Genomic DNA, 19,581 nt, shown 5'->3' with positions numbered 1-19,581 from the left:
TAAAAATAAATTCAAAGAAAAAACCAAACTAACGAAACAAAATAAACAAAATAAAACAAACTAACAAAAGAAATGAATAAATAAAAAATATATATACATATACTTAAGGTTAAATTCTTCTAATTAGGTTAGTATCTTTTAGCTAATTTATCAGCAATTTCATTGCCATATATTCCATGGTGGGCTGGAATTATATTGTAGCTATTGCAAATCAAATGGAAAAGACAAGGGCTGGAGTACCAGGGCAACCCCCTATTAAAAGTAAGTATTTAGCTTGACTAAGGAGAATATATTCACAGAACATAATTTTGTATTGTCTGTGTGTCCCCTAATATGACAAATGATTAGAATTACATGTTTACTGAATTCATACAAATACTGCATATGACATAAGCTAATGACTGTATGAATAGGATATATTAAGCTATATTGTTCTATAAATTAACAGTCCCCTCACTCTGTATTTACATGTTTTGTAATCTTTAGGGCGTGTGGATTATCGGGGACAGCTACGTCCGCCGTGGAGAGGAGAGAGCCAAGGAAACCTGTGGCCCCCACCTTGGCCTAGAGGCCAGGGTCAGTTGGTTTGGCTGGGGCGGGCTGAGATGGAAGACCCTCATCCCTTTCTTCCTGCAATCCCTGAGAGGAAGAACAGCCCCGGATGTCCTGCTCATCCACTGTGGCGGCAACGACCTTGGACGCCTGGAGGGAGTTGAGGTTGTTGCCGCAATGAAGCAGGACCTGCAGTTCCCAGCAATGCAGATCGTCTACTCTAACGTCAACGAGAGACGCCGGTGGAGGGCTGACCATCGGGGGAAGCTAAATCACGCTAGGAAATGGGTGAACAGTGTGATGAACGCATTTGTTAGTGTAGAGCTAGGAGGCAACAGCGTAGAGCATCCTGGAATAAGGTTTAACTGCTGTGGTTTATACTTAAAAGACAAGGTTCATTTCACCAATAGGGGAAATGACATTTTTTTAAAAAGCATTTCACAGTCTCTTGAAGCGATAATCCAGAGAAACTGACACTTTTAGGACCAATGCCTTCAGCCTTCTCCACTCTGAATTGTAATTTCAACAGTTTTCAATACTGTAAAATATAATCCAGGTCCTTAATCTTTATTCGATGATGCTCTTCTCTGCGTATTTGATAAATCAGTAATTATAACCTTTTTGGTAATCATTTGCGTCTATCACACTGTTCATTCATTTCACTGTTCTTCCTCTCATTCCTTTCCTTACTTCTTCTTTAGGCTACCTGTCTTTGTTTCCCCTTCCACTCTTCTGCCCCAGCCAAACAGCCAAAAAAAGTGTTTTGTTAAAATTTGGGGTGGGGGGTCTTGTAATAAAAGCTTTTTTTATTGTAACACTTGGTTCAAATCCTATTTCTTACACATGCAGCCATTTGGATACCATTCTATGATAGCTGATAACCAAGGTACACACTGTAATACTATAATCAAGAGGACATACAGGCAGTTCAAATAAAAAGAGATAGAACTTTATTGATCTGGAAACTTCATAAATATGTAAGATTGCTCCATATAATACCATAGTAACATAGTAAACGTATGTAGGCCTAAAAAAATCAGTTCAATGTTATTGCTTAAGAAACAGATTCCTTCCAACTAACTATTTACGAAAAATGCAATCAATAATTTATATAAAAGTAAATGTTTACATATCGACCAGCAACGAAGTTGGAGTAGCCTACCCAAATAATGAATTGTAATACACCAACATTGTCAACTGTCATACATAGCTAACCATAACCCTGTCATACATAGCTAAACAAGCAAATGAAAATGAAATACCTACCAACGCAACTGAAATGTTAATATTAGACAATTAACAATATTATGAAAATTACGTAGGTCTCCCATAATCATTCAGGTAATCAATACGTCCGTGCCTGTTACAGCTATTTCAATGATATGTGTGTTATATATCCGTGTTCAACGCCATTCATGTTAAGTAAAAGGACAAATCTCAGACTTTGGAAGTTAATGGAGTTAATGGAAGTTAATTCGGAATTTAATTTAATTCGGAAGTTAATGGAGCTGTGCACTTGAAAATAGGTCCATAGCAAGGAGCCGTTTGTTTCAGTACGACTCCTTTCAGCTGCCCACCCAACATAAACTGCTAATAAAACGCTTGAGGAGGCGTTTTGAAAAGAAAAAACTTAATTTTTTTTAGAACAGGGTAGAAATATAATTATGAGCCTTTGATTGATATCCAGACATTTTTTGCGGAGACACAATCCTGTTCCCCACTTGTATTGGAGTGGACGGCGATATCTACTTCTGGGCCACATGAAATGACGGACCCCCGTCCACAGCCAGCTTAAACAGCTGCAATACCAGGCTTGGCCTCTGAGCACTGGTGGATTGCGGAAGTATGCGCCTATCCTGGGGGCCTGACTGGCGCTGACGAGACGCGGGGCCGTCATCTTGGAGTGGTCATCCGCCCCACTCAGTGTAATCCGTTTGGCTGGAGCAATGAACTGTCAGCGCATTTAATTAATCATACCTCACTGAATACCACTGATTTTCATGCAGTTTTTTGTTATACGTGTAGCTATGATAAAGGCAACATGGTTTGGCGTGTTTTATTATTCAATACCAATTATACCAATAGTGCGTTAATGTTAAATCTTACTTGTGAAAAGTAATCCCCTGATTACTATTGTGGATGGTCCGCCGATTTGAGCAGGAATACGCTGAACAACAGCCCAGCATCCTGTTTCTGCTGCTGTTGCTGCTCCCGGTTGACCACTCCAAGATGGCGGCCGTATTTCTCGCGTCCCAGCAGCAAATGCTCCGTCTATGCTATACACTAATCCGCCGCGAAATCTACGGGGGCCGCCATCTTTGCCTGTCGCCATTGCTGCGTTGCTGGAATGTTACTTGCCGCTGCCCTCTAACGGTTTTTCAGTGAAAAGCATCCTGCTCGGGGAATTTTCGTAGTGACAGGTGGAAACAACATGAACAATTGGGTAGATGATGTCAGGCACTGGCCAAAACTTACCGATGAAGGTAATTTATTGACAACGTAATGTATTAAGATGTGTATTGATTGATGACAACAATAAAACCTAGCTGCCATTATTAACTGTGTTTGCTAATATGTTCACAAGCTTCACAAGTTGCAAATAGCTAACCATGACCAGTTGTAGCAGTTGTAGGAATAAAATACATGTTCTTACAGGTATTCAGGATTATTTCATTAATCGTCTGGCATGCGATGGGCTGCAGAACTCAAACTTCAGGGCACTGATTGAAGGTCAGAATTATTTGAGCTCCGGATGGATTGGCCAGATACTACACGTCATCGCAGATCAGCTCATCATGTTAAAATGTGTCGTGAGGTTTTCACAGGCAGTGAACTCGTACCATAAGGTATCAGTAACCATACAGAGAGAAGATGGCAAAATTCTTGAATGTGTGTGTGACTGCGTGGCCGGCCGAGGGAAGTGTTGTAGCCATACAGCAGGACTACTGTACAAAATTAAAGATGCAACAGCAAGAGGATTCACAGGCCTGGCCTGCACAGACACAGCATGTGCCTGGAACCGGTCTACCTGTGACAATGTAGTGCCAGAGACTGTGGAAAATATGCAAACAGGTCCCAGAAAATGTATGAGTGTAATTTCTACTGCATTTGAGACAGATGAACATGTTATTGCACATTTGTCAGCACCAGACATGGTTGGGTTATGTATGATTCCTGGAACCATTTTGAATCATGTGTTTACTGCTCAGCCACAGACTGCACACACTGCAATAGGTCCACCTATTGAGCATACAATGTGTGCAGAACAAAAATGCACCCTTTGCAACACAATATTTGAAACTTATATAAAATGTGGGGAACAGGACAGGCAGAGATTAGAAACGACCAAAGACAAGTAAGAATCACCAGTAGTGAGGCATCTGAGGTACCAAAAAAGGCAGACCCAACAAACTGGGTTGAAAGAAAACTGAACACAAGGTTTTCTGGAAATGAGGCTACTAGGTACGGTCAACAAGCTGAGCCTTTGGCTAGACAATGTTTCGAGCAGACAACAGGGTTTACAGTGGAGACTACAGGCCTGGTTGTGCATGATCAAGAAAATTGGCTTGGTGCCAGTCTCGATGGCATAATCAAAGATACTGTCAGAGATACTATTCTAGAGATTAAGTGTCCCACAGCAAAAAAGCTTGAAGCACATGGTGGCAGTCTACTAAAAATGATAGATTCCAACAAATACGATGTTAGATTGAGTGATGGAAAGTACATTCTGAGGGAAACAGCATCTGGGTTAGGGTACTACTATCAGGTCCAGGTGGCAATGCACTGTGCAAAAAAAAGGAATTGTAAATTTATGGTGTGGACCCCAAATGAAAATGTGATCGTAGATGTACCCTACAACGAAGAGTGGACAATGAACAAAATCTGCCACCTGAAGAGGGTGTACTTTCAGCATCTGCTACCAGCAGTAGCAACAAGAATTGCACACGGGGTCATGAAAGTTTGTGGGCTCAAGTAGCTATTACACTTTAGATTAGAGATTAGATTAGGCTTTATCGATCCTTTTGGGATGACTCCCTCAAGGAAATTGATTGTCCAGTAGTTAACAGAAAGAAACACAACACAATATTAAATTATATACAATATTAGATAAACAATACACTCTTAGATAACTATAAAAAGTAAAATAAACAGTAAACAATAATTATAATTATAATAATAATATAAGATAAACAATAAACCCTTAACTAACTAACTAACTATAAAAAGTAAACAAAAACAGTAAACAATAAACCCTTAGCTAATATAGAAAGTAGAGATGATAATAGAAGTAAAACAGGATTCAAGTAAAATAAAAGATAAATGTAGAGAACTGTATAGAGGATTAATATAAATATAAATAAATAAATGTAAACATAAATAAACATATATATACATATACACATGCACACACATATACACATACACATATATATACATATGTGCTCTACATATGTGCTCTTACCGGTAATACACATAAAGAGTTTGACATTTGTTCACAGTTTAAACCTGTACATTTTAACTAATTACATTGTTGTCTGAAACTGTTGTTTGCTCTGTTGATTTTTCTGTTGAAACACAAATTTATATTTGGTATACTGTACACAGTTCAGGTGTTTCTTCTTCATTCAGTACTGTTACGGATTAACTGAGGTTGCAAATTACATAACCCTGCACAAATACTTACAATCTCATCAACACTTTGCACCCTACCACACATAACATTACACAAAATCTTAAAATTTTTCAGCCTTCGAATTGCTCGCTCAATGTGAATTCTGACATTCGCTAGGCGTCGCGTGGATGTCACCTCAACTTCAGACAGCTCCTTACGTCCACGTGTGAATGCAGGAAGAGCTAGACTCACTCCTGGAGGCAATATATCCATGATGGTGAATCCGCGATCTGCTAAAATCTCATCACCAGGGATCAGGTGATGAACAAAACCACTGTTCTTTGTGATGAAATTATCACTGGCCCTTCCACCAAAAAGTTTCGATACAAACATGACATAGCCATTGGGGGCAATACAGTATAGGAGTTTATATGTGTTATGATGTTTGTAATTACTATAAGTTTGTGATCTTTTTCTTAAATTCCGTGGCCTTTGTACAAAGACCTCAGTACAGTCAATGATGCATGTAGCTTTAGGATAATTTTGGTGAAATGACTTGGGCCTGATTCTGTTAAGCGTATCCCTATGTATCATTAGATGTCTATAGCCGTTTCTCAATTCGCGTACTTGTGCGTGCTCGTGTGGACTCGTGAAACGTCATCAGTCGTTGCCCGAGCACTGTTCCAATTCGAAGCACGCATCAAGCGAGTACTGTCGTAAAACCCGGAAGTGTTCTTGATGCGTGCTCGATCTCGCCGTTTCACCGAGCATGCATCGGAGGTGGCTCGTGGCTGTTTCCCAATGTCAAGGAAGCATGCTCAACGGCCGCCCTTTTAAGGACGCTACGTCATAGAACGCCGACAAGCACTGTTCCAATGTTGAGGACACTCGAAAGCCGCGCCATTTTTGCGTCCTTTGTTTTTGAGAATTCCGAGATTTTTCAAGGATGCATCGCTGCATCCTAGACGAGCCAAAACTACCCACAATCCTCTGCGTTCACTGGGCGGGTTCTTGAAAATGGCAGCGCAGTACACGTTCAAATGAAGTGAAGTTATATTAGTTTTCAGAAATATTTTGTGCCGTATTGCTTTTTATAGATTCATCATGTTAATGCAAATAATCAAGCCTAAAGACCTGTGCCACTTTTCAAACGTTTTTGCAACCTAATGATACGTTGCTATATTTTGCATGGACGTAGCTGGTGTTAAACACCACTGTCACCAATGTCAATTTACTCGCTCACAAGATTACATTATTTATGTATACCGTATTTTCCGGACTATAAGTCGCGTTTTTTTTGTAGTTTGGCTTGCCCTGCGACTTATATTTCGAAGCGACTTATATGCCAAAATTGTGCGTACATAATCTTTGGCCGCAAGATGGCACCGTCATTCATTAGGCCTACAACTGAACGCTGCAAGCCTACTGCACCACCGAATAAATTATAAATAAACTAGACCGTAGACAAAACAGGGGTCTTGTTCGCGAGTGAGGGTACTATGGAGCGTGAGATTGGCCGGAGAATCGGAGCAGCGGGGGCGGTATTGCGTTCGCTTTACCGCACCGTTGTAACGAAAAGAGAGCTGAGCCGCAAGGCAAAGCTCTCGATCTACCGGTCGATCTTCGTTCCTATCCTCACCTATGGTCATGAGGGCTGGGTGATGACCGAAAGGACGAGATCGCGGGTACAAGCGGCCGAGATGAGTTTTCTCAGAAGGGTGGCTGGCGTCTCCCTTAGGGATAGGGTGAGAAGCTCAGCCATCCGTGAGGAACTCGGATTAGAGCCGCTGCTCCTTTACTTAGAAAGGAGTCAGCTGAGGTGGTTCGGGCATCTGGTAAGGATGCCCACTGGGCGCCTTCCTTGGGAGGTGTTTCAGGCACGTCCAGTGGGGAGGAGACCTCGGGGAAGACCCAGGACTAGGTGGAGAGATTATATCTCAACACTGGCCTGGGAACGCCTCGGGATCCCCCCGTCAGAGCTGGTCAATGTGGCCCGGGAAAGGGAAGTCTGGGGCCCCCTGCTTGAGCTGCTCCCCCCGCGACCCGACCCCGGATAAGCGGATGACGATGAGGATGAGGATGAGGACGTAGACAAAACAAAAGAGAACACAAAATAAAATGCCGCCAAAAAGAAAAAGCTATACTGCACAATTTAAACTGCAGATTATAAAGTATGCAGCCGAAAACGGCAATCGAGCAACAGAAAGAAAGTTTGGGGTGAGTGAAAAACTTGTCCGGGACTGGCGAAAAGCCGGGACTGGCGAATAGCCTATATTGCTATTGCAATTATATTCAGTCTCTCCAGACTAAACGTTCTTGTTTAAATGTTTAAAAATAAATGCGACTTATACACCGATGCAACGTATATATGTTTTTTTCCTCGTCATGGAGCATTTTTTGACTGATGCGACTAATACTCGGGAGCGACGTATAGTCCGGAAAATACGGTACCTATTTATGTTTGTGTTGAATCTTTTTTTTTAGGGTCAGCCCAGCAAACTGAGGCTTTTGTGCGCCTTAGGGTGGCGCACAAACATTTGTTTACCGGTGGAAGGGATAGTGCCACTATCCAATGTTGTAAAATTAATGCACAACCCATTTGCAATGTTTGTAATTTTTAATGAACGTATATAATTGTATTTTATATGATATACTTATGTGTTCAAACCACTGGTAGATTGTAGGCATATATGAATGAATGAATCAGATCAGTTAAATAATATATCCAAATAAATACATGTTTATCATCTCTTTCTTTGTCTTTTTGCCCCCTGCATAATAGTAATCAAACGTACTGTAAATGTGATGCATGAATTAAGTTCTCAGACAATTTCACTTAGTTTTATAAAAATTGAATGGATATTCATTTTAATAAAGACGATTCTATCAACCGCAACAAAGCTTTTGTGACTTCCCCAAAGAGGCTCCATGCGAAGGAGACATGACCGCATTCATAACAGACAAAAGTCAAATAAATATCGATCAGCTTGATTGCTGCCATGTTTTATTCATAAGCGCACATGTGTTTACAAGCGGACACGCAGTATTAAAAAGCGGAAGCGCTTCCACACTACCAAGTCGTTCCAAAGTCTGAACGTTACAAACGCTAGGAAGTACTCGAGCTAGCACTCTAGTCTCATCTCCATAGGACGCGACTAGCAAGGACGCGTCCTAGCAAGGCTGCAGCCTTCACTTTGGGAAACAGCCCGTGTGTGCTTGCAATCGCTATAAATCCCAGGATGCATTTCGCACTCGCAGCAGTACGATGGCGGACAATATGGAGAAGACGCACAACTGTAGCTTAAGTTACTCTTAACTTATATATATATTTATATAATATAATAATAATAATATAAGATAATATATAAATATATATATATAAAGTCGTGTGTGTATAGCTCATACACATGACAGGACACGCATATCTTTTCAATTTTTATTCATTCAGAATATTTACATACTATTGTTCAGTAGTATATGCCTAAATGAGGCCGTAGCACAGTTAACGGACGAGCAGAGGTGGTGACGTCATCGAGTCCGCTGCTGTTCCAATTGCAGGTACGTACTCGCAAGTCCAATAGGGTCCGACTGCGTCCTGCGTCCTCCTGCCAAGACACGCCCCGTGTACAAAGACACGCCCCTCGTGTGAAATACACGCCCCTCGTGTGAAATACACGCCTATACAACGACTGACCAATCTCAGCGTGATGACGTAATACGTAATTTTCCAACGTAGCAGAGACGGGTAAAAAATAGCGATTCCCCCGTCCTTCCTTACTCTGATGTTGGAGTTTATTTGTAAGCAACTTTATTGGAGCTCCAGCAGTTGTCTTGTTGAGCAACAACATCGTTAACTCTTCTGTTACGAAGCTGTTCCGTTTTTGTCAAAACCTACAAAACGTAGTTATCTTTGCCATACAGCTACACAGCCTGCCACACCATAGGTACACAAAATGGGGTTTCAATATTTCAGTTAACTTCTGTAAGTCCAGATATTGCCTGGTGTTTGTAGGCTACGGGAGGGAGTCAATTTACTGTAACAGTGGAGTTAAAAAGTTAGCGTAATATTTTGCTCATGGGCGGTGTCATTTAAATTCTGGCTCTTAATATTCACAAAAATATTGATTGGAATTTACTCTGAAAATGTCAGGCTGACCAAAGAGTAATGAAGAGAAACCAAATTTGCATTTACTGATAACTGTGATGTCAAATGCATATACTTGGCTTTACAGAGGTACAAAGTAAAGTTACTTAAAGGATACAAGCCTTAGAATTGTACATTTTCGCCCCTATTCCACTTGTATTGTTTACAGACAATACTTATGCATACGATAGGGAATTCTTAGTAAGGGAAACATGACTCAGGCCATAAGGGTAGGCTACATTTTTTTATTATAGAGAAAGGGAAGGTCATTACACAAAGCATTTAAAGTAAATAAAAAAGTAAATACAAAATATGTGCAATAACATTAAGGGATACAATTATTATTAAAAATGGGAAACACAAGAGGCATTGGCAGGTATAAGTTAACACAAAAAAAAGTACAAAATTAAGGGGACGGAGAAGAGGGTGAGACATAGATGCTGTAACATGGCTCACACAAACAGACAGATCTTCCTCAGGCATCTTTGATCTAATTAAGTCCTTTGCAAGCAGTGTGCAGATCCTTTCCCGCTCCTACTAGTTAGCGGCTAACCACATAGCCATGGGATGACAACTTCAAATCGGTAACACGGCGAAATGATGATAATCAAGTCAATACAAACAGGTCGGGCGTGGTCTTCTCTAGGTTCGACAAGAGAAGAGATCCGCAAATGTCAAATAGAATAGATTATGGCTCTGCACGAGGCTATGTGTGACGCCAGACGCCGTCGTGAATCAGACCAATCAGGGCCGACTAAATACACGCCCTCCTTACAAAACACGCCTCCTCAAAATACACGCCCCCGTCTTGCAGGACGCAGTCGGACCCTACTCCGCAAGTCTGTGCTTGAAGTACAGACTTGCCAAGTACGTGCTTGCAAGTCATCGAGTCCGTAGTACGTGTGCTAGGAATTGAGAAACGGCTTATGCCTCAGACAAGTGAGGAAGCCGAGGCTATTACGTCACACCGGCTCCGCCCACTGCCCAAAGGCCGCGTGGATTTGAACAAAACAGACTAGAGTCAGGAAACAGGCCAGAGATCTCACCCACACCCACAGAGAGCCATGGGCCTTTGCCCGTGGCTCGAAGTAGCTCACGTTATATCTCTCACACGTGTTCAACACGCTTCCTCTCCTTTTGCTCCATAGTACCACTCTGCAGTTTCTTGTCTGCAGCATACATACTGTATTTTTTCAGGTGTAGTTAAGTTGGTTCTCAGGTTTTTTCCTGCCACAGCTGACATGTTGTCATGAGCATACTTTGGTGTCTGAATTAACTGCTTGTGTGCCACTTGAAGGAGGACTGCTTTGAGGTTGTCTCTCAATGGAACTGTTTTCACTCCCATTCAAACCAGTAAATCTAACAACTCATCCTGGCCATCACTGTCCATGTCTTCCTTCAAAGTGGTGGCTAAAAGATCTCTCTCGCAATGACTCAGGTACAAGAGCAGAGATTCAAACTGAATATCAGAAGACACAGCATGCTCTCCAAATATAAGTGCTGTGGTAAATGCTGGGGCAAGGCGCGAAGGAAAGTATCCTTGCTCCATTAATCCCTTTGCCAATATTCTTCCCACAGCCTTCCACTCCTCCTCTTGCCATTTTGGTGACATGCATGGCACTCTCATTTCTGTCCCCTCTGCTGCACAATCCAAGAATTCTGTCAAAATGCAGCATAAACATCCTTGGCCACACCATCTGCATCTGCACCTTTTCCCATTAATAAAGCTATACTTTAGAGATAAGTTAAGAATCGACTCATACTTGAACTGAGAAATCATTTCTTCAAAAAGATTTACTCTGTGAAGTTTAATAGTGACATAAAGTAGCTCATAGCCTGCATCCAAACCTGAATGGTCAGTATGGTCCTCTGAGAAAGGAGTTGATGTGTAGTTGGAAACGTTGATGACTTCCTCAGCTGTAAAAACTGGAACAGCGTCATCCAGCTGGACCTCCGAGAGTGCATCATAGTGTGTATTACCACTTGAATGGAAAGCATGGTCAGCACAATCTCCTAAAACAAGAGTTGATGTGGAAAAAGCAACACTGATGATATCCTCTACGAAAGGAAAACTGGAATAGTGTCATCAAGGTGCCCTGCAGAGGATACAACAGGTAGGCCCCCGATGAACACCTCTGAATCATAAGACTGAGAGGTAAGATCAACTTCACCAGCAGCTGAAGGAACAGTGGAGTCTTCAGCTTTACCAGATGTTTCTGTGAGTGATACAATACTAGCTGGCTTTTCCTGGTCCCCATCAGAATCAGTCTCTTTCTACTGCTCTCCTTTAGTGTCACCATCTCTCTCTATCTATGCTTTCCTTGTCTGTGTCAGATATGTCTGTGTAACACTTTGTGCTAAGGTAAAACCTTGAAATCCCAAATTTCTCATCTAGTTCGGATTTAAAAAAAAAAAATCTCGTAATTATGAGATCCTGGTGTGCTAACGGCTACATAAGGTGTGCAACTTGGTGAATGCTCAGCGCCACCGTAGAATAGCTTTGTTTTTTTATTTTTATGTATAATCTTATTTTAACTAGACAATTCCTAAAGAAATGTTGAGTGTGCCTGGCTCCGGCCCATATAATAAAAACTTGTCATTCTCTTTAGCTAGCTAGAGATTGTTAGTGGGTAACGCAGATTGAAGACATGGTTGGGATCAACCATGACACTAAAAAGACTCAATGGCATTGCTGTTTGCCATATTCACCAAGAGAGTATTGACAGACTGGACAGACAAGAAATTGCCCAGCAGTATGTTCAGGGTAATGAAAGGAGAGATGTTTTGGGGTCCTTCAGTGAGTCTGCTAAGACAGTAAACATTTTTTTTGTTTTTTTCATTTATGTATATATGTTGTTGTTTACACTTCTGAGTGTATACACAAATGTTTAAATAAAACATTTTGTGCATAAGGCATGACGTTTTTGTGGGTGATTGGCATTCCAGACAAATAACAGTTTCATCATATATGGCTATTGGCTAGTGTTGATAAGTAGGCCTTTGTTTAACAATGTTCTGCTGTATTCTTTTTGGAAAAAGTCTGCCGAGTCAGGATCGCTTTAACTCACTTTATTTGGTAAAGGTTTGGAATAGTCTCTATGAAGCAAAAGTAGAGGAATTGTATCATGCACGCATGGCGATACACTTAGCAGGGCATCTGATAGATGTGTTACCTTCGAGCGTTCTGACCCCCTGGGCTATGGCTGTGTCCCAATTCCTAGGACGCATCCTTCGTAGACCGCGTCCTTCGAAGGATGCGGTCTACGTAGACCGCGAAGGACACTCCGAAGGCCGAAGAAATGGGACGGTCTAGCTTTCGGAGCATTTCCGGTTTACGTAACAAACCGTTACCGCCCTTTACCTTACGTGACCACCACGCGCTGCTCCTGTCACCGCCACCCTGACAGCTGACCTGACCTGTTAGTAAACAGAAGTTATACCGGACAGCGCGAAAAAAAAATAACAAAGAAACCCAATAAACTAACAAAGAAACCAACAGAAATGGAGCCAGAAATTATAATTTCATTTTTTATCTTTTATTTTTTATTGGAGGAGTTTGGGAATATTCACCGCCGGAGCCGACGGGGGATATATCTTCGGCTCCGAGCAAGAGACGACCACAGATTGGTAAAGCTGTGTTACCTTACTTTTACCTTTCTTAAATTCTGTCATTAATCAGCTAAATAAAGGTTGAGTAACTTAGATTGATATATAACTATTAACTATATTATATATATATATATATATATTGCATAGATAGATAACGATAGATATATACATATATATTTAAGCATTATCTATCTAAACTCTCCACACTTTATATCCAGCTATTGTTCAACAGTTTTACTTCTGTTTCTTTCACTAAACAGCCCAGACCCGTGTACTGCAGGATCAATCCAACGGTTCCTGTCCTGGACCGTTATTTTAATGGCCAGGACACCAAAACGGATTTCCGATTGGGCAGGGAGGCCCTGGCAGTGCTGCTGGACCTTCTCGGCCAGGAGCGGAGCCATGGATGGGGTGCCACCATTAAGACCCTGGTGTTTCTATTCTGGCTGGCTAGTGGGACATCATACAGGGTGGTCTCCAGAGTGTTCGGGATGCCTCGTTCCACTGTCCACCGCATCGTCCACAGGGTCACTGAGGAGGTGGTGGCCATTCGCCACAAAGTATATTTATATTTATTTTATCACTAATTTCCTCTATCTTTGACTCTTGAGTTACAAGTAACAAGTAAATGTCCTGTGTGGGATAATAAAGTTGATCTTATCCTATCCTATCTTAAGGTCATCCACCTCCCGAAGACCCCTGAAGACCTGGTGGCAGTGACCAATGGGTTTGCAGGGCTGGTAAGACACCGCGCTTTTGGGAAAGCAGCGGGAGCAATCGACGGCTGCCATGTCCGTATCAAGCCACCGAGCGGCCCTGATGGTCACTGCTACAGGAACAGGAAACTGTTTTCCTCCATAATTCTGCAGGCTGTTTGTGACCATCAGGGCCGCTTTCTTGATACGTACGTGGGCTGGCCTGGATCAGTCCATGACTCCAGAGTCCTCCGCCACAGCCCACTGTATAGGTCACTCTACCCTCCTCCAGGGCACTTCATCCTTGCAGACGGCGGGTACCCTTGCCTCCAACACCCACTACCCCTCATCACTCCCTACAAGAGGCCAGTGCGAGGTGTGGGAGCCCAGCGCTTCAACTGGCATCATTCCAGGGCACGCTCCATTATAGAGCGTGCTTTTGGAATGATGAAGACCAGGTTCAGGGCCATCTTCCTGCAAGCGCTGGAGGTGCACCACACCTTCGTACCTCACGTAAGTAATCACTCAACAGGATTTTTTAGAATACTAAGAGTAAATCAAAAAAACATTTATTATTTTCTCAGGAGGCATATATCATTTTTTCATTTCTTTTCTTTACCATTTCAGGTCATAACAGCATGTGCCATCCTCCACAACATCTGCCTTGGGGCCGATGACATCATGGCCCCAGAGGAGGAGGATGAGCCTGAGGAGGATGTAGAGGAGGATGAGGGGGGCGATGGTTTGGAGGCAGTCAGTGGTGCTCCCTGGCGGGACCAGCTGTCTGCAGAGGTGTCTGCCCTGGAGGAGGCCCACCCTGACCACCAATATATACAGGCAAGTAATATAATTGAAAAGCTATTTCTATTTATTTAAAATGTTTTGTAGAATAGTTTTACCCGTTCAAATAATTTGTGGCAAGATTTCTTTTGTCAAAATAAGGTTGTGTAGTATTTAGTATGCACTCTTATTCTTGCCCTTTTCCAAATATATTTTAGTGACATGGCAGCCGTTGATTGAGTCAGCCCTGCAAACCCATTCGGTGCGGTGGACAGTGGAGAGGCATATCCAGTACACTCTGGAGACCAACCCTGGATGTCCCACTGACAGGAGACACCAGGGTCTTTAATGTGGCAGCCCATCCGGGTCCAGCAGCACCACCAGGGGCTCCCTGCTCTGCTGAATCATTGTTTTTGTATATAGTAGTTTTCCAAGTATATAGTATATATATATATAAGTTTATATAGTAGTTTTATAATAATTGTTGTAAATAGTCACATGAATGTTTTGTTGTAAATAGTTTTATTGTTTTACACATGTTTTATACAAATAAATTAGTTAATAATAAATAGTTAATAAAAAAGTTAGTTAATAAATAGTTAAATAAGTTAAATAATAAATAGTAAAATAAGTTAAATAATAATAATAAACAATGTTAACAGAACTGAAATTATTTGTCAGCAATACGCTCCAAAATTGAAAAAAAAAGGTCCATTCTCTCCCTGCTCTCCTGTGCTCTTCTCTCCTTTACAACAAAACATGAATGTTTTGTTGTAAATAGTTTTATTGTTTTATACATGTTTTATACAAATAAATTAGTTAATAATAAATAGTTAATAAAAAAGTTAGTTAATAAATAGTTAAATAAGTTAAATAATAAATAGTAAAATAAGTTAAATAATAATAATAAACAATGTTAACAGAACTGAAATTATTTGTCAGCAATACGCTCCAAAATTGAAAAAAAAATGGTCCATTCTCTCCCTGCTCTCCTGTGCTCTTCTCTCCTCTGCCTCCCTGTTCAGCCTCATGTCCTCTTTAATCAATTCGACCATTTCGTCCTCTCTGTCCCTCTTTCTGGACCTCCTCCTGGACCTGCTCTCCTCATCATCCACCTCCAAATCCACCACTGCCATACTTGGCCCTGGTGTGTCCTCAGGGATGGAGGCAATTAGGACAGGGGGGTTGGTGGAATGCCTCTGTCCCAATACCTCATCCATGAGGACAAACCAGGGCCAAGTGGCAGCAGTGGGTTTCCCACCTACCCCCTCTCCTGACCCTGGATACTTGCAATCCTAAGGCAGAGGAAATCAATCATGGCAGTTAACAACAACAGCAGTATCAAAATAAATTTCAGCAAAAGTGTTTATTAACTTGCATGGTTAAAACAAATAATGTATATTTAAAATGACCTGTACATACTTTATATATTTTTTTTTAAATTATCCCATTTTTTCTTTGCCTGCAGGGGAGTCACATTCCCCTGCAGGCCTATTTTCTCCAGAATTGTCCTAAACACAGAGAGATTATTAATCAGAGAAAACAAGAGACACATTTATCGATCATGTTAATAGCCCATGTTAACAATAGGCCATTTATAATATATACATTTGACCATCTTGTAAAGGTTACATTTAAATTAGCCCTCATCCTATATGAAGCCCATAATAATAAGACAACCAGTAGAAGTCAAAACACCCTTTTTCTTTGTGTGTTTTTCGAGTGCTGTCTAGTACTGATGCGAGCTGTGACTTTTTTTTGTCTTTAATAACCCAAAATAGGACATCGTAGTAAACGATTTCTGTGGATGTTGTATCTGTCCTGCTTTTCAATGAGGGCTAATTTAACTAACCTTTACAAGATGGTCAAATGTAGATATACAAATGGCCTATAATAATTTTTATAAACTAACTTACGATATAAATAAACGATTGTTTCCTTACCCCCAAGCCACACTCGCCGAATGTTTCACCCCGGTGAAGAGCTCGTCGTTCTCCCCCCTGAGTTTGATAAATTGAGCAGTATGCTCCTTGCTCCCTAAAGCAAAACCAAATGTTAGAATTAGTTTTACTTTACACTAACAAACAAAAGCAGCTTAAATAGCAAAATAACCAAGTTAGCTGTGTAATCAATCCCAACGTCTGTAACGTTACGGTCTGAAAACCAGGGTCCACAACCTGTGTTCGCGTTGGTCCATTTATCTAACGTTACAGAATAGCAAATTATCTATATAATCGCCCCAATTTCGGTAAATAAAACCATTTTGACCGCTTAAATTTAAAACTATAGGGCTTAACGGGTGTTCTTAGTTACCGTTACAGCTTCACTAACTGTTACCTTACTTATATTGCCTATTACTTTAATGAAATAAGTTTTAAGGATAACTTATTTGTGTTTTTAACGATACAAATTAGTATTTTAACATTTGTATCGTTAAATACTCGAGTGACTGGAAACCAAATACTTACATTTAAATGAAAAAGTCAAATCCACATTCTCCGCCATTGTTGTTTTATTTTTTGGATTGAATGCGCAATGAATCTTGGGAGGGATACGTTGGGCCGTGAAGGATCTTGGGATACGTTGGGCCGCGAAGGATACAGCCGATGCATCCTTCAAATCCGGGAAAAGAAGGCTGCATTCGTAGGCCGCATTTGAAGGACCCTTGGAATTGGGACAGCACTTGGCGCGTCGCTGTGACGCAATCGGCGTCGACGCATCCTTCGAATGCAGCCTTCGAAGGATGCGTCCTAGGAATTGGGACACAGCCTATGTGTCGGGACTTTGGCGCCGGATGCTGCGTAGCGCAGCATAGCCCCTCCTGCCGGTTGCTGCATAGCGCAACATAGGCTTTCCTGCCGGTTGCTGCGTAGCGCAGCATTTTGTACACGTGCTGTTTTCATGACGAATGCAGCATATAACTCACTCTGGTTGGTTAAAAATACACATGGGGTGGGTCTTAAGGCTTTGGTAAAGATCAGGAGACCACCAAAATGCACTTTGGTTGGCTGAAAATCACGTCAATCAATCAGATATACACGTGATTTTCTATTTTTGTTTTTAGCGACGCGTCTAGCTGGCGACCGAGAAGTTGCAATGAACATGGAGGATTTTGATAGCGATGGCAGTGATATTGACATAGAATTCAAGGGATTTGAGTATGAGAATGAGGACGAGAATGATTTTGTGCCGGTTGATCCACTGGATCGGGCACAGAAGTGGGAATTTTTGGACACCGAAGGAGAGGAGGAGGATGACTTTCGGGGATTCCAGGTGGACTGGAGAACCGGCAATTACCAGCCTCGGAAAACAAAGACATTCTCTCGCACACCGGGGGTGAAACAACCGATCCCCTTGGATGCTAGCCCACTCGATGTGTTTTCCAGGATCTTTACCGATCAGCTGTGGGACACGTTATTGACCGAAACGAATCGGTACGCGGAACAGGTACGAGCTCAGACCCCCACGACCTCAAGTGGACCCCGGTCCCGAAAACAGAAATGAAAACATTCCTCGGGCTGTGTCTTTGCTTTGGAATTTTAAAGATACCAGCACGCCGCGATTACTGGAGGCAAACTAAGTGGCTCTACCAAACAAATGTCAAGGGACCGTTTCGACATAATCTGGAGGTAATTATTTATGTTTTCTTTTCTTGTGCTCTCTTCCGAGTTCCATTCTCTTCTCTTAGAAAACGGAATGGCCAGTAATGATAGTGGTGCTATAGCAATTACCAAGGCCGGATTAACCATTAGGGCAACTGGGCACTTGCCCAGGGCCCGTGACATTTATTTTTATTTATTTTTTTAAAGTGCAAACATACATCTACAGACACCACATAACACGACAAAACCCAGATACGTGCGACAGACATGTAACATATACTAAAACATAAAGAATTATACGGGGACAAGGACAGATTACGAGAGGGTTTGGGGAGGTGGGGGGGGGGGGGGCTTGAGCCTTGTTGCCCAGGGCACAGAAAATTGCTAATCCGGCCCTGGCAATTACTAACGGTGATGATGGTTGATATTGAATAAATACAATAATGTTAGTTATAAATACAATAATGGAATAATGAATAAATAGTAATACAATCATGAATAAATATAAATACTATAAATAACATAATACAAATAAACACAATGATGGAAATAAATGTCAGGCTCAAATTCTTTGTCATATATGCATTTTCAGATATCTCCATCTAGAAGATAACTTGGACCCTGCCTTGGATAAATCCGATAAGCTGTGGAAGATCCGGCGGTTCATGGACCTCCTCTTGCATCAGTTCCAGGCCCTCTATGAGGTCAATGGGTTTGTGAGCGTGGATGAGTCCATGGTAAAATACAAGGGACGCCTTGCCTTCCGGCAGTACCTCCCCATGAAGCCGGTGAAGTGGGGGATAAAGGTGTGGGTCATGGCAGAGAGCAATACAGGCTACGTAAACAATTTTCAAGTTTACACAGGGGCCATTGCAGGCAAGACCGAGACAGGCTTACCGGATTGTGTCAGACCTGGCTAAACCGTATTTTGGGTCAAACTTTTACACCAGCGTGAAGTTGTTGCTGGATCTGTAGGTCAGGGGTGTGCCTTTACAATGCTTTGGTTAAAATGTTATTTGTTGTATTTTATATCATTGATTTATACTGTTTTTTCTTCTTAATCTTGTTTTGAGAATGTTTTTAAAATGTTGCTGTTATGGTTGTGCTCAGGGAGCATGTTTTAATAAAACCTGTAGTTCTTACCTTTACAATGCTTTTTATTTCATGTTTCTAGGTGCTCCAGAGGCTTAGATATTAAGGTTTATGTAGACGTTGACAATTCTTACTATTTTTTCAGAAAACCCTCAGGAAATGAGGTTCTTTTTCCTAGAATAGCATAGGATTTTAGCAGGCGTTTTTAGCAGGCGTTTTAGGCATAAATGGGTTAATACTGGGCAGGCGTGGACTCAGTTATGTGCTCTGATTGGCTAAGCATGGCACTCCCGCCTCCTGGATACCCACATGTGTTCTCTATGCTTCTCTCTTGTGGCTATGTGTTGGCAATGGCATTGCAACTTGGTTTGTGGCTATGTGCGGGAATCACAGTTGTTCTATTTCAGGGTTAGGGTTAGGCTACGCCGTCTAGGCTTCGCCTTATGGGCTTGTCCCGTGCGCGCGCAGAAAATTCAAACTATGCACCTATCAGCG

At 41.7% G+C, this 19,581-nt stretch overlaps 1 protein-coding gene and 1 long non-coding RNA gene across 2 annotated transcripts in view; both read left to right on the top strand.

Annotated features, from left to right (window-relative positions):
• Nucleotides 1-19,581, top strand: part of LOC132459200 (uncharacterized) — a 132,241-nt gene that overhangs the window by 73,246 nt on the left and 39,414 nt on the right. The window lies entirely within an intron of this gene.
• LOC132459038 (putative nuclease HARBI1) lies at nucleotides 13,409-14,610 on the top strand. The gene is made up of 3 exons (XM_060053422.1): nucleotides 13,409-13,477; nucleotides 13,595-14,125; nucleotides 14,240-14,610. Exons 1-3 carry the CDS (start codon nucleotides 13,409-13,411, stop codon nucleotides 14,486-14,488), a joined length of 849 nt encoding a protein of 282 aa, XP_059909405.1. The 3' UTR covers nucleotides 14,489-14,610.

This window comes from Gadus macrocephalus, chromosome 6 (genome assembly GCF_031168955.1).
Source record: "Gadus macrocephalus chromosome 6, ASM3116895v1".
NCBI lineage: Eukaryota > Metazoa > Chordata > Actinopteri > Gadiformes > Gadidae > Gadus > Gadus macrocephalus.
The sequence above is the reverse complement of the archived record's forward strand: the minus strand, read 5'-3'. Positions and strand labels throughout refer to the sequence as shown.